Source organism: Geospiza fortis, unplaced genomic scaffold, assembly GCF_000277835.1.
Source record: "Geospiza fortis unplaced genomic scaffold, GeoFor_1.0 scaffold1831, whole genome shotgun sequence".
NCBI lineage: Eukaryota > Metazoa > Chordata > Aves > Passeriformes > Thraupidae > Geospiza > Geospiza fortis.
Window position 1 is genome coordinate 45,137 of NW_005054525.1, and position 16,486 is coordinate 61,622.

General features: G+C 38.1%; 1 protein-coding gene across 1 annotated transcript in view; it reads right to left on the reverse strand.

Moving 5' to 3' along the window:
• LOC102031355 (junctophilin-1) overlaps positions 1-16,486 on the reverse strand; it is an 81,465-nt gene that overhangs the window by 11,298 nt on the left and 53,681 nt on the right. Inside the window, 1 exon segment of the mRNA XM_014310404.2 lies at positions 16,457-16,486. This exon segment is cut by the window's right edge and continues 9 nt beyond it. Within this exon segment, the coding sequence (XP_014165879.2) occupies positions 16,457-16,486 (30 nt within the window).

The following is a 16,486-nucleotide window of genomic DNA, read 5'->3' on the forward strand; positions in this document are numbered from 1 at the left end:
GATTTAACTTCTCATGATCAGAGTACCTGTTTGATATGTAGTTAACCATGAGAATGAAATGTCTCTTCTGTTCTTGTAAGCTACAGGATAAAGGGCTTCAATCACTTTTCCCCCCCTTTGGGTGGAATGTCAGCTTGTCTTACATACACATATAAGTGCCTTAAACTCTCACATGCTGGCTTTGTCTTCCAGAACCAATCACTCCCACATGAAGACCCAGGTTAACCACTCTAGTCACTAATACAATTCCTGCTTAGAAAGCAGGAATACAAATTCTTTTACATTCATCAGGAAAATACTTACAGAACAGCAAGTGTGAAGAACATCCTCTCCCCAAATTCTAGCTGAACACCCACATGCACACTCACTACTAGGACTCATCAAAGTGCATGTCTGTACAGCTGTTAACATAAACAGAAACTGGCTGACATGCTCTGCTCCAAGTTTTGGTTCTCAGATTTACTTGTTTAATGGTAAGACTTCAGCAAACACTGCTGAAGAAACAAAACTGGTGGAAATCTGTATGCATTGTAGGCAATGTTTTCCACTTTACTTCCTAGAGGTCACATTTCAGATTTCAGGATCAGTTTCCCTAAAAAGTCAGAAGTTGGGGTGCTCTGTGATCCAAGAACTGCTGACAATCTTCCTGTATTTTCAAAAATGGCTTCTGAAAAATACATTGCAACTTGTTTCCTCACTTCTATCTTTGCTGGCACCACAACTTTCCTTTGATTTCTTTACTTTTCTCTAAGCAAGCCTTACCTGTGCTTTAAATCATAGAGAAATTCTGTGCCCAGAGAAGAATGTCTGCACACATTTTTCTGCTTTTGAGTTTAGAGGAGGCTCTAACTGTGCTAGGCAGATACAGTGTTTTTACAGATGCCAGAAGCATATGCATATCTACGCAGTGCGAAGATGAGAGGAAGGAAGAGCAGCATGAAGCTTTTGGAAGTTACTGAGTCATCTGGTAAGTAAGCATTGCTGAGAAGAAGAATTACTCGGCATGCAAGGTCTTTTGAGCAGGAAACATTTTTGGCATATCTGAAAACCAGGGGTGGAAACAGGGGAGCTGTTAAGAAAGAAGGCTAGACACAGACAAGCCAGGATTTGTTCTCAAATGACATTTGAGGAGGAAGTTTTGAGGAGTTAAGCCTGCACAGAGGGAGAGAACTAGAGGCTTGATTCACAGCTTTTTATAATCTTCCTGGTAAAAGGGAAAGGCAGCACAACACAAATTAAGAGTTTCCATATATAAAGTTACAGGTATGATCGCCATTCAAAAAATTCTCCACCGTGTCGGGGATTTCCTTCCATCTTTGCTGAGATACATAAGGTAATGCTGAGGGGTTTAACCTGCATAAACTTTATTTTTCATATCTTTTCACATTAGATATAATTAGGGGTGTAAAGAGAAAAGGATACCTAAAAGAGCTCTGACTAATCTTTAAGCCCAAGCCACGGAGCTGTCAAATTGCAATGATTATTCATTATGGACAGACCCATATTCACATTAGCTTGCTCTTTATGTGGTTAAAGCATCCAATTGGAACACTATCTCTTCAGTCTTACAATGCTGCCTAAATTCTGAAAATTCACATACTGTGACAGCTCTGCACTGCCTCATTTATGTAAAGATTTGACTTTTACTAATATCTGACAGCACTTGACAAACTGAGGACACTTTCATAAGGAAAACATCAGAAAATGACATCAGAAATGACTTCAGAAATGTCATTCCTCTCCACCCTTTCCTGAAACTAACTAAAAGCCTCCCAAAGTTGGCCAGAGAAAATCCCTCTCATCAAGAGACCTCCAAGCTATTGGAATTTTTGAAAACAGAAGGGAACCCATGGTCTCAGCTGCCCATGTCTCACCAAGAGACCGGTGGAGTGAAGAGTAAAAAACTTTAAAAAGCAAAACAAAAATATAATCTGGAGCTTCAAAGAAGTTAAGTTTCAACAGGCTAACTATGCCACACTTGCACTGGGTATTTGGAAATATTTGATGCTATGCGACACTGAGCTCCACCAGAGAATGCTGCATCCAAGTAACACCTGAGGATGTCTGATCACACGTTCAGCCATTGCCTCAGCACAGCACAGCAGCCCTCCCTCCCACCCCCAGAACATCACATATGGATAATAGAGATACATCCCCTGCCTCCAATCTTGTCAGGCATGTCTTTCCAACACTGAAATTCTTGGCCCTTTGCTGAAGTTCACTTTGGAGGTTGTCCAAATCCTTTTTAAACATCTGTTCACTGTATCCAATACAACCGGATTGTGCACCTGTCCCAGCCACTGACTCCAAGTAGCAAGAACTCAGCTCCCACTCCCTTCCAAGGACTAAGAGCAGTCAGGATTTACCTTGTCCCTTTTGTTAAAGACATGATTCTACAGACATGGGTAAGGGAGTCCTTCATCATAAGAGCAATCTACAGCACAAGTTTAAAGAACCAAGGGCCAAGAGTCACTAACATCCTTTCCTGTAACATTTCTTAGCTGGCTGATCTTAATGAGGAAGAGAATAGAATTTGAGGGTAAAGTGGCATTATCTGACCAGGAAACAAACATGGCACTCTGGTTCTTCAGTTTGCAGTTCAAGCAAGCAGTAGATCTAGACATGATACATCTGAATGCCTAAGGAGAACCTGGTCTGGAAAGCAGAACCAATAAATGTTATCTAACCAAGTAAAGGTAAGATGAACCTGTGTGTTTTCTTATGGGGACATGCTGGCTGTGCTACCATTAGATCAAAATTGATGCAGCTTTACTCCATCAAGGTGAGCCACGGGGTGGTTTTGGCTCACACACCTGTTGTGATGCCAGCAACTGGATGGCAGCACTGAAGTGTGAGTTAGCCAGTATTTGGGGACAATAGCCTTTGAAGGCCAAAGGACTGTGTGGACATGTGCAGAGTCTCACACAGCCTGATGGTCAGCTTGAACAGCATTTCAGTGATGGCTGTGGGGTGAGGGAAGCTTTGCTTTGGTTGAAGATGCACTCATGGTTGCTCTAAATCTAGGATTTCTTGTGAATTTCTTGTGTAATATGTCCTTCCTCCTGGAAGGGCTCCACTAAGTGATGTGACAGCACGGCCAGCCCTGTAAATGAGAAGAGAAGGATGCCCTGGTTCTGCCACAGCATTTTTAAGGAGGTGACAGCCACATGCTTTCCCCCATGGCCTAGCGAGGCACACGTATTGGCAGCATAGGGCTGTGGCAGGATTGTGGCTCAAGAAGCATCTGAAAATGTCATCTTGCAGGACACTGTAAATGCAGCCACTGCTTCCCAAGAAGGCTGAGAAGAGACCTTGTGCCTCATCAGATCAGAATAAAATCTGAAGCTTGAGAGGGATGGTAGAACACATCTAGGATAGTGAGGGAAAAGGCATACATGCAATTGCATCAGTGATTTTTTAAATACCTTACCATTCTTACCAATTCAGGAAAAATAAGCATTTCATGTTGCAATTTTTTTATCTACTGAAAGCAAAAGAAGACTGTAATGCCACTAATGCAGGCTCCAGAACATAATCTTTTAAGAATATAATATTTAAAGTACTATTGATGCTGAGTGATGTGATTCAATTTCAAGGTATGTTAGAAGTACTTATTAGATAGGTGTAGGGATATGCTTATTTCTGGTACATGTTATGTGATGCAACCTATCTTTAGTGTTACATAGAGAGTTAACAAATAGACAGGGTTTTAAAGAGTAATCCAAATAAGAAACAATACTATAATTTCATCATTATGAGAAAATTCATGTTGTGCTTATAGATAAAATTCCAAATGTGAAGCACATACCTCACCTCCTAATTTTGTTCACATGTATGAACTGTTAGTGGAAAGATGCTCCATTTTCACTATAATGTTTAACAACTGTCTGTGGGGTAATGGTGACAGAATCAAAGTTACTTGCTCAACCAGAACACTGCAGTCTATATGCAAACCTTCCAAGATTAATTAGAGGCCTCTTTTTACTGAGCTACTCAACACTTGTACAAAAAAAAGGAGAGAATTCCTGATCTGAAAAGTTCACATTCTAGAAGTACAAAACTGAAGCTTATACCAATAGCCCATTTTACTGATGGGGAAGCTAACCCAAAAGGAAATAATGACCCAAAGCACATGTTTCATCTGAATAACCTTTCTGAATTTTGTGCTCAGCTGTGAATAAAGTACCAACATGCTCAAAGCTTTGCTAAATCTTTGACAAATGTAAAGGTGCTGAGAAAGCCTTTGTCAAAACTAGGAATGGAGTGTAAGTCTCCTGAGTAATCAAAACTCCACACAGCACTTTGGCCATAAGTTTGCTGCCTACCATAAATGTCTTCTTGCTGAAAAAGCCAAGAGCTGATCTACCAAATCTAAATTCAAAGAGAGAAGGAAATAATAAATGATGAAAAAGTTTCTTACTGCAGATTATACCCTAATACAAATCCAGAGCATGAGATGGTTGAAGCAAAAGCTTAAGACTTTTGTATTTAAAGGAACTGTACTAAAAAAGGAAAGTGTATACTTTAGTGTTGGCACAGCAGGTTGATATATACTGTTCATGAAATAAACCAGTGAAAACAATTTGGTTTATCTTCTGATGTTTTTGATGGTTTTCTAACGTGTCACTGTCAGTAACAATATGTATACTCTCACAATAACATTTCTTTGCTATTCTGATGAACTCAAATAAAACTTTGAAAAGCCAAGTGATCAATCAGAGGATCAATTAATATAGGATCTTTCTTCCTTATGTTAGGCTTTCTCAGGATAGGGCATCCAGTATAAAAGAATTCCTCAGGATGATAACTGTAGGTGAAGAAATATAAATAATCAATTATCAATCTCTTAAAATAAATGATTCAGTGAGTCATTATGGAAGCGCAAATACCTATATTCAGTAAATTTTAGAAAGATAGGGTTTATTATTATTTCTTCATTGGGGAGATATGAAAGGAGGGAGAACTATAATTAATATCATTAGTACTTCCTCTGTTTTGTTCTTAATTTTCTGGTGGTTATACTGGTAACAGGGAACAAAAAAAAACTCTTAAATGCTAGGCTGCTGGCTTGAATTCAGCCCAACTGAATGGAGGGCTGGGCAATGCTATGTGCAAAATGTGTTGATGAACTCACTGCAGCAGAGATATGGTTATGTTTTTAGTAATGTTTGGTAGACTGAACTGGGACTGAATAGGTCTGGAAATTAAAAATTATTGCCAGAGAAATTAAAGGATATTAGGCAAGGTGCTTAAAGAGCAATAGGGCTCTGAGAGAACAGTTCTGCTTAACTTAGGTATGAGTAGAACAGAACAGGACATTTCAGTCAAAGGAGACTTACAACAATCATCTCGTCCAAGTCACGGACTAATTCAGAGCTGAGCAAAAGCTAAAGCCTGTTACTAAGGGCATTGTCCAAATACCTCTAGAACACTGACAATCCTGAGGCATCAATCACCTCTCTAGAAAAGCCTGTTCCAGTGTTTGACCATCCTCCTCGTAGAGAAAGTCTTCCTAATGGTATTTTAAGAGGTTCTCACTCCAGGTGTGTGCAGTACCCTTCTGATGGATGCAGTGATCCAGCAGTAGGGCATGGAATAGTGCAGCTCCATCATGGTTGGGTCAATGTGCAGCAATATAAGAACTGCTTACTCCTAGTGATGCATGGATAAGTTATCTAAGAATTCCTTAATTTAAAAACACATAGGCAGGCCTGGCTGCCCTGTTTCAGCTGCATCTGAAGGTGCTTATGCCACCTGGAATAATGGCTTTCTTTAATTGTACTTGAGAACACTTTAGAGAATAAAAAACACATTAGCTAAGGTGTAAAAATAAAGCATGTCACAAAAGAGAAAAAAAAATTGAAATGGAAGGGATTGTTGACCCTGTCTTGTGAAATGCAGAAGAAACCCAAGTCTGGATGGCTGATTTAACTTTTAGCCTCTGATGGCAACTGCATTTTGGTGAGGTATGACCAGCATTTTAAATGCTATTAAGCAGCTTCCCTAGCTAAGGGCAAATAAAAAAATCTTTCCTAGATCAATTTTAAAATTCCATTTGGCTGCCTTAAAAATATACCAGCATGGAAGTATCATGGTGGCCTAGGAAAGCAAACTACAATGCAAACAAGAGGGAGAGGAGTCCATTTTCTTTTTGCACAATCCAAAAAATACTCCAAAATATAATGTTTATTACTTAGAATCTTTCTTAATTCACTCTTAATTACAAATCTTCATTTCCTACTCCTCCCTCTTTGAAGATATCTTCCCTTTGCTGAAGTTTTCTCCAGTTTACACTTTCATGGCTTCTCATTCTGTTGCTAGCATTGCTGCTTCCTTAAGCAGTATTCCTGGTGGTCTTCCTTCTCATGCTGGACTGGAGGCAAGACTGCAGCTAGCATGTGCCAACAGCTACTCACTAAACCCGTGAGCATCATGGAGATTGACGCCTACATGTGTTTAGTTTATGGAACTGTTCTGATTTGATCTGGCAGCCTGCTGTCTTTGAAACCATGTACTACCAACATGACCAAAACATGACAAAGAGATAGAATATAAGGTGATATTTTTCTGTTGCCACAACCTGACAAAGCCACATCATCATCCAGCAATGTAAAAGTCAGAATACACTTATCTTCCCAAGGAGTCCTAGTCCACCTAGGACTAACTTTAAAAAGCAGCATCACTGAATACAAGCAGGCTTCAAAACGAATGGAAACGCAACCTTCCCTTCTTGGTAAGTAGAGATAAGGACCTACAGAAAGTATTCACTGGTAGAAATTGATTATTAAGTATTTTGTTCAGAAGAACCCCAAACACAAAATTCTTGCACATCAAGGTTGCTACTTTATACCTGCTCAGGAAACACTTTTGTGCAGTACCCTGAACAACTTCTGCATAGTTTTGCTAGAATATGTATCTGCCATATTTAAAATATCTGCCAATGCTTTATTTTTCTGACTTTGACATCAAGAAAATGACACAACTTCTCAAAACCCCCACCAAATGCTTCCTGACATGGACTAGATGGAGATCAAAAGCCTTGAATTACTTATTTACTAGTCCCACGTACAGAGTCACACACATCCAGACTTTGGCCAAACCCAAGTTTTTATGCCTCTGTGTTTACTCTGCTGTGATATTTACACAGCATAATACAGTTCTTAGTGTGACCTGACTACTTTACTGCCAGTGTCTCTGCATTCTGCACAGGTATTTGTTGAAAAGCATATGACACCATGTTATCTCACAATGCTTTTGGAAAGTATTAAAATGTCTACTCAAGCACACTTGAGCTGCCAGCAACAGCAATGGCAACAGAAAAGGAAATGGACTTCAGCCAAACAATTCACATCATAGGTAACATCACAAACTTGTGAGTCTAGCAGTAGGATGATGAAACAGAAATTAATGCAATTCCTACTGATACAAAAACCAGACTGCCTCTTCTCTCCATGTCAGTTCCTCCAAATCTGAAATCAATTTGAGTTACCCTATCATTAATACATTTGCATACAGAACCTAAACAGTGTTTCTGTAATTTGGACTTTAGTATTATCCATTAACTAAAGAATTATGAAGGATAAAAGAATCCCTAAAAATAAGATTTCCCTCCTCTAAAGGTTTATAAATGCATCATTAAAGTGTAGACACATACACACTAATGAATTTCAAAAACTGCCTGGAGTCAGCACCAAGAACAATGAATTTATTTTATGTACCCAGACTCTGCTCCATTCCTGTAACTGCTTTAGCAGGTGACTGAAGTAGCTGTGGTATTTCCAAAACAGGGCAACATTTCCTAACTGTATCTGCATAGCAGTGTGTAAACCTTTATACTTCTGGATTCAACACCATCAGAAAAATGTAACAAATTCATCTTACCTTACATAGAGGGCACTATGAGTGCTGCACAACTATCTCTAACACCTCACTGGCACATCAGCCTATGGACACAGAAACTGCCCGTGACCAGCAATCTTAATTATGGCTTGCTTTACTTACCCTGCCTTTCTATTGATGAATACTGACAGAACTTCAAAAAATATCTGTCAAGATTACATGGTGATGCATATGAATCCTGTATCTAGGACAGGCTTCATTTTTCCAGGGTAGATAATATGTAGACATTGTATTTAATGTGAATGATCGCAGCCAAATAACACATGCACTATAATCTACTTGAATGCTTCTAAGCCTGCAGGCTGTTTAACAGGCGATAACTGAGAAGGTAAATTTTTAGCTTTTTCACAGAAAACCTACAGACTACTTTACTTCATCTGAACATCACTGGGGCAGCTGTTAACTGCAAAAGTAGGTTTTTTTAAGCTCTTAAAGGATGGGCAGAATTGAAAGGCTGTAATCCTATTCTCATTGCAAGTGCATATTCTCTGAGAAGATGAATTTTAAATATAGAGAGAGACTGTTAATGTGGCATAATAACAGTCTTTACCCAGTAGAATTCACACTTCTTTACATTTCTCCCAGCATGTCCAGATCTTTCTGACATGATGATCCCCAAAGTTCTACACGGTATTTCAGACTCAGTGTCACTGGGATCATGCAGAGAAGGGACCATTCTCCATGACGTGCTTCTGTATATACAGCCTGGAAGGGTATTAGCTACTTCTCTTATCACATTTCAAGTGCATGGCTATCATCCTGCTCCATGGGACTCTGGCAACTGACCTTAACAGGAGCAGGTTCATGTCTGCTGTCCAACTGGCCAAGTCTGTCAGCCTCTTAAGAACTGTTTTTCAGTACATTCAATAAACAAGTGAATTTTTTGCCAAAGCCCTTCTAATCTTTACCTCTTTTAAAATCCTTATTTCATAAAGAGACAGTGCCTGTTTTTCTGAGAACACCCTTCTGTTCTTCCACTACAGAAAAAAGCAGAGCCTAGGATATGCACTCAGGGCTTGGGTTGTAGATGCCAGGATTTCTTATGCCTGTGGAATATCTTCCAAAAAGGCTCAAAACCGGAAAGACAGTAAATACATGTATGTCAGCAAATAACCAACATTAATTTTGAATATACAGGCATAGATATAGATAGGAGAAATAACATGGAAAAACTAGACAGTTTCAGACTCCACTGATTCTACAGATCTAGTGATGCATTACTACCTTAAATTAAAACTCCAGATATTTCTAAAGGGATTCATGATTATATGATATGATGTCAGACTTAATTTTTTTAGAAGTCTCCTTTATCACCTTGTATTTATAGAAAATACACTGGAAATTATGAACAGGAGTAAAATAAAGACACTTGAAATTTACTGCTTTTGAAATATATGGCTTTATGAATTTTCTTGGAGGGTTGAGGGTTAATTCAGTATTTTTCAAAACCAGTACTCATTAAGCTGTACCACACCTCCAGCAAAATTAATTTCTTGTATCTAGCATTGAAATTAATTATAAAGTGTAAGAGCCTGGAGTGACTGCTGCACTGCAAATGCCAGAACTGGAGAAATACAGCAATCAATTTAATTCTGCTAAAACTAGGATATGTGAGCTGCTTAGTCTTGCATCCAAATCTGGCTTCTTTCCAAAATGTTCTTATTCTTTTGTATTTTAGGAGAAACCCCACTCACCATGCCACTTACCATTCTGACCTCACACAGTGTCATTTCTTCCCTTTCCCATTAGTGTTCTAAGTTTTCATTTCTCAAGTCTAAGTTTGCAATATTTATTTACTGCTCCTCTCCTCCAAATCTATCCTATACTCCTCAGTTTGGCAACTGCCTCTGACAAAATACTTTCTGCTCTTCATCTCATACTTTTTGAGGAATCTCTGCGATTTTCTTAGCCACATTTCAGTATCAGTACTCCACTCTTACCCTCCTTTTACACAGGCAACCATTCTCTTCTGGAACAAGTCTTGTCTGTTAACATCTGTGATTTCTCCTTTTAATTCACCCATATTTTTCTTTCATTTTTAAACCATACTTTCAAGGAAAATAACCTCCAGTTATTCTGTTCTTGGACTCTCTACCTTTCCTTTACAATTTTCATTCTGTTTAATTTCACCACACAAAAGATACCAATTCCGTGCTGGCTGTGTTTCAGTTCCAAGTTTTACTCCTGCTCAGACAATAATCTGAATGAATCACTATTACTGAACTAATAGGCAGAAATCTTCATCTCCTCCAAATTCTCAACATGGTCTTCCACATCATACTGAACATTACTCTACATTATTCAGGTCTATATTATGAATTAGATTTTTCATTTTTGAGTATCTCCCTACAGTCCTCCAGGTACTCCTTACAGTAATTTTAAGGGAAAATTACTTGAAATAAAAGGGCATCTACATTACCCATCTATTTCTGGGGCCTTGACAAACACAGAATGCAGCTGCAAAGATTATTTTTTTCTAATGGTCCACATCACATGTTAAAAGTGTAACAGGAGAAACCTAACCTTTTAAACATAATTTAAATCTCCACTAGTATAATAAAATCCTTTCAGAATAGCTTACCATACTCGACTGAAAATTAGCACTGTAAGTAAAGTTCTCAGTACTTTGTTAGCTGAATTTCAACATGGAACAAATATTTATGACATGGTTATAAATAGGATTTATAATGGAAATTTTGACACTGTGATAATACTCCCATGTGATAGACCCTACTTCATCTTGTCCTTGGCTGGACACCATGACAGACCAATATAGAAATTCACTGGAGCAGGCCAACAGTGTCCTGGAAGGAATGGTGCTTTTTCAGAGCAAATGAACAATTTTTAACAGGAGAAAGGAAGCACTGACCTCTTTCTCTCAGACTACACCTGTAATTAACACTCCCATAGAGCCAGATTAGATACTTACACCTAGGCTAGAATTCAAAAAGTTACTTTGAGATAGCAACACAGCCCTGAAGTTAGTCCAGGCACCCACTAGTTTCACAGTCAGATCCTGCAGCCTTTACTAAGCAACCATGAATTTCATCTGGATGCAAATTAACTAGTTCACTACTTACGCAAGTCTGTGAAAATTATAGTGATTGTAACAGCTTTATCTTTCTACAGGAAACTGGTTCTCTTTTATTAGTTTTAAAAGTTAATTTGCTCAAAACTAATAAGGCACATTTTTTCCTAAGCAAATAATTTGATTATATGACTCTAAAGTATCTTGGAGAGACTGAGAAAGCATCCTGAAGAATTAAGGCTATGCCTCTGCAAACTCTCTTTGCTTTGCCTTCTCCCAAGCAGGCTCTCCTGTCCCAGATGCATTGCAGGAACACTGAGGAGTGGGTTGAGCCAGCAGGTGTGTCAGGCAGTGCAGCAGGATGGATGCAGACTCCCAGCATGCTGGATGGCCCTCACCCTGGGCAAGAGGAAAAATGTGGAAGGGAGGGTGGGGGCATCTGTACCCAGGGCTTGGTGAGACAGGTGATAAATCTGAAAGTAATGCTGTGAAGACTGGTATGACATGACTTATAAAAAGAAAGGGGAGAACAAGAATAAAGCTTGAAATTGGCACTTTTTCTTTTAATGCACCTTCTTTCTTTGATTTCTGGATACAACAGAAGTGCATTAGGATACATCTATAGGCTCTGCCTTCTCCAGAGTTCTGTAGAAAGAGGATAGAAGCAATAGATTGTACAGAAAAAATTGCACAGCAAGAAACCCAGTAACAGATCTGTGAGGATGATGAAGTCATATGTAGAATAAATTCAGAAAATGAACAGGCTCCTGTATGACTAAGAATAATGAGAGAGCTTCCGTATGCTTTAAGGCACAAACTGATGGCATGGCTGGTAACTTTAATCAGGCAAAATGCTCATTGTAATTGCCTTTTAAAATAAAACTATCTGGTCTGGCACACATGCATTTAGCCAGGACATTCCAGTTAATTAGCATCAGCCAGAAATCTCTCTTTCCTGTCCATATGGAGTTTGCATTTTGAGAACTCGAGGAGGTGGTGATGGCAGAGAAGAGGAAGATGGGAAGGATGATTTTTTTCCTTACACTACAGATATCTACCACCAGTCAAAAGAGAACGTAAACCACAGCTCCTCTTTAAGACATTAGTGGCCATTACAAATTGCCTTGTAATAAACTTAAAATGCTTATTTCTGAAACTAGCAATGTTCAGCACGTTAATACTGAAGCTTTAACAGTAACCAAACCTTATAGTAAAAAATACTAACAAACCTTGCCAAATTCTTACTCTTTATCATTAGGAAGTTTTTGCTCATATATTTCACCTAAAGAAATTCTGTCCATCTCTAAACTTGGACAGCTTTAATTTATAAACTGCTCCTTGATTTCTCTCATGCCTTGTTTAGGAGGTCAAAGGTTGGATGAATTGTTTTGGTGATCCATGCATGTTCATCTGGCAGCTGGCTGGCCTGACAAATAATCTGCCAGAAAACAATTCAGATCTGAATTTCCAGACCTTAACTGCTCTGTGGTAAAGTGCCCAGACTGCTCTTACCCTGCAGCAAAGTAGTTGTACCCTTCTTTCATTTAATCAAATGTTATTCATTCAAACTGAATGAAAGAGCAGTATCCATTTGCTGCAGGATATATATGCACACAGACAATTATGGCTTAGCTGTCTAATCTGTGCAAGTCCATACTTCAGTTTACCTCCTGATAGCGTGTTTACAAGACCACATCCTAAAGACAGTCTGGAAATTTAGAATGAATGTGTCAGTCAAAGCATCCACTAACCTTGTGCAAGACTAGAACAATACTCCCCCTTTTCACAGAGCATCAAAACCCTTTCTTTTCTGTTACACCTTTGATAGAGTATTCCCATCAGTCATTTGTTCTTCTCTAGGTTCTACAAGAGACACAAAAAAGCACTTATTTTTTCTCTAAGTGAAGACAAATCTCAAACTGTCCCTGGATGACTCCCCTGAATGAGGCTATGACTCAGGTTTCATTTGTTTCCTGTCCTGGTGTGCTCTCTTTTGACACATCCACAAGTTTAGAGATGCCTGGAGGAAATAAACAGGGCAGAGCTGGGATTTCTCAGAATTTACTTCTTGATAAAAAGGCCAGTAAAGTATGGTTTCTAAAAAGAGTAAAACATTTGTTAAATCTACAAAATGTAGAGCCTTGTGGGTAGGGCTCTGCAAAGCATCCTCCTAATTATTAATCACAAGCCAAATATCTGCTACAGCAAAAGTAGAAGCAGAGTCTTGCCTGAGAATAGCATGAACAAACTCAGGAGAAACAGCTCTCTGCAACCTTGTGAGTCCTTACACTATGGCTCTGGCCTTTTCAATCATACTTGGCTTTCCTTATATGCAAATACTAAGGCAATCAATCACTGGGAGACCTGAATCTCAAGATTTCTGTGGTACCTCATTATTATTCTTACCTGCTGGATGCTACTTTACTTCCTACTGCTTTGTTCTCCTCTTAGTCTCCTTTTAAACTACACTACAAAGGTAGAGCCTCTTGGCAGCTTCTGATGAATGCCTTAATGAACATAAAGGTGAAACATGAGAGAAAGGATTTGGGAAGTATGAACTGCCATGGTACAATGGATGATGAATAGTCACTGTAATTATAATTTGTGCTTAATACTAGGCTATATGCCCCAGAAAGTTGCTTTTTAAGAACCTGAAATTTAAGAGCTTTATCAAAAGGCTTTCAAATATTGAAATGGTTTTAGGCTACAAGTAATTAAGAGATCACTCATTAAGACAAAAAAGAATGCTTCTGTTATTTAGAGAGAGGTATTTGTATTTCACTTCTTTTTGTCTCTGTTTCAAGAGGCTTGTTGATATGCTACATACATTTACTGCTGACAGCATGCTTGCCTACCATACTAAGCAGTTAAAGAAATAAGAGAAAAATTACACTTTCTCATCATAACCTATTTTCAAGACAATTTGGTACAATGGAAAGCTTTCACTTAACTATAGTTTCAGAGAATGAGACAGAACACTTACTGATACCTTTTAGCAGCATTTACAGATATTGTAAAAATAAAAAGCTCAAGCAACAAAAGAAAACCAAGAAGTTGCTAGTAGGAAGCAATAAGTTACCTTCTTTTCATTCAAATACATGAAAAATGCTATTTGAAAAGCAGATATTTACTTCTGTTTGTATGAATGAATGTAAATACATGGAAATATTTATCTATTTTATTACCATAAATGACAAAAGCTAACAGTAACACTGTCCAGTTACTCTTGGCATGACTCCTGGGAAATACTTAAACAAACAAGTATGTGTACAAGTAGGAGTGAGTTAACTGGTACCACACAGAAAAAGTGCATCTGAGAAAGGTATCACATACTCTGAGCCTGGAAAACATCTCAGACATGGCAGTGCTTGAAATCATCACAATGATGTGTGAACTTGGTGGTTTGCAGGAGTTTATTTGGGATAACTGAGATTTAGTTAACACCTTGGAATTTAAGAGTTGTTTACATAAAGGGAATAATTATTTTTTTTTCAAATGTATATAAATATGCTGTGTTTGACTATCTTGGAAACAACTGAAAAATTCAAAAATTTGGAGTCCAGAAAACGTATTTATCTTTTGCTAGGAGCTAGCTAACGGAGAGATGTTTCCACACAGAGAACAGAGTAAGTAAACTGAGAAATGCTTGGCTGTGTCATTCCACACATCCAGCTTCACTTGGGGAAGGGATACAAACTCTCCTCTTCTGTAAATAGAATAAAAGTTTTAAATGAGAGGAAAATAAGATCCCACACCTTCTCTCCCATCTCGCAGCTGATCTGTCAGCAATACTACTTCAATTCCTGCGGCAGGGAGTAAAAAGACACCTGAGAATTCTTGATCTGGGTGATTACAGGTTATGTATGTCTAATGGCAAAACATTCTTGATCTTGGTGTCAAATTTCACACTGTCAGATGTTGGCATTTTCACTCAAGTACTCTAGTAATTGCTTTATTTGAAGGGTTTGGCAGCTTTTTAGTAGTTTCTTTCCAAATGCTTCAATTATTTGCATGGCTAAGGTGATAACTTCTTAACTTATGAATGGCAAGAGGTCCTGCTGCTGTAAACTGGGATTTCTTCAGCTGGTGGAGAATGAAATAATGAAAAATGAAAAAGACTTGACTATGATAGCAGTAAATATGGGCCAATAATATAAATCTCCAGGAGAGGTAGTTCTGAGGTAATTCCCAACAGTGAAAAGTACAAATTTATACTGTTTTAAAGCCAGTAAAGTCTTACTACAAGAAATAGTTCTGTTGAGTTTTGCCAACAGTTCTGGACCGCCATGTTCAAAAAAGATGAATTTATATCAGAATGTGTACAAAGAAAGTCTGCAAGACTGGTAAAAGGAATGAAAATTCCAATCAGGTGAACAAACCTTGACTTAGGCACTAAATTAATAAAAAAAGAGGTCCTCAATCCCCCCAACCCCAAAACACATTCTCTGTCTACAACCAAATATTTAGGAATAAAGAAGAAATCAAGTATTCTATAAGGTAACTGACTGTAAGGATTTAGTAACAAGTTATACTAGTGACCACTTGAACTAAAAATTGAAGTAAATAGATGTGTTATTAGAAAATGTTGCAGAACGTTGTTCTTTGCTTTTTTGGGTCATTATAGCCTGCATTCAATATATGGGTGCATTTAAGTAAGTTTGTGTCTGAAACAAGGATGAGCAGAAAATGACAGTAAGTGAAAATGAATCTCAGAGCTATAATCTCTATTAGCATGCAAGTACAGGCAGATCCTTGAGAAGTAATAACAAGATATGACTCAACTCAATTTGACAGGTGAAAGAAAGGGCAGACATGAAAAGACATTAAACTGGCAAATGGAGTTCCATTTTATCTATCCAATTTTAAGCTAAAGAGCAGTACACAGAAATATGAACCTCATGGAAAGACAGCAGAAAAACAATGCAAAACCAACTTTGCTTCTTCCTGTAGCAACTTTCCCAACCCCGTGACAGATGACAACGGGCTGCAATGCTGATGTAGGTGGGACAGACCTAATTCTATGCCATTGTGAATATAGAATGAATGTTCCACAGAGCACCCCAGGCATAACAGAGGAAGATTCCCTTGCAGGTTATGTGTGTCTAATGGTAAAACATTCTCCAAAATTTAGACCTTAGCAAACCAAGACTGTCAGCAATTCCACTGGAAAGTAAAATCCTATAGATCTTCCCACTGATAAACACATCATAGAATTAATCCAAATTTCTGTTGATTTATGATTGCTGAAGTCTTTGATACTGTCCTGAATAAACTATTAATCTGAGGCAAAGTTATATGCTTGATACTGACTTTTCAACACTCCACTGTTTTCATACAAAGAAAAAGTCACCAAATTATTACAAACTGAAAACAAAATCTCCTTGAACAATGTGCACTCTTCATGACATACACATGACTTACTTCTGTATAAAAGACAACATTCAAGATGGAATCAACACTTTAACTTAACACAGAATCTTTTCACTGTAATAAAACAAATAGCCCCATAAAATCCCAATCTACAATTACCTGGTTGGTAGAAATTTGGTGAAAGTTTTG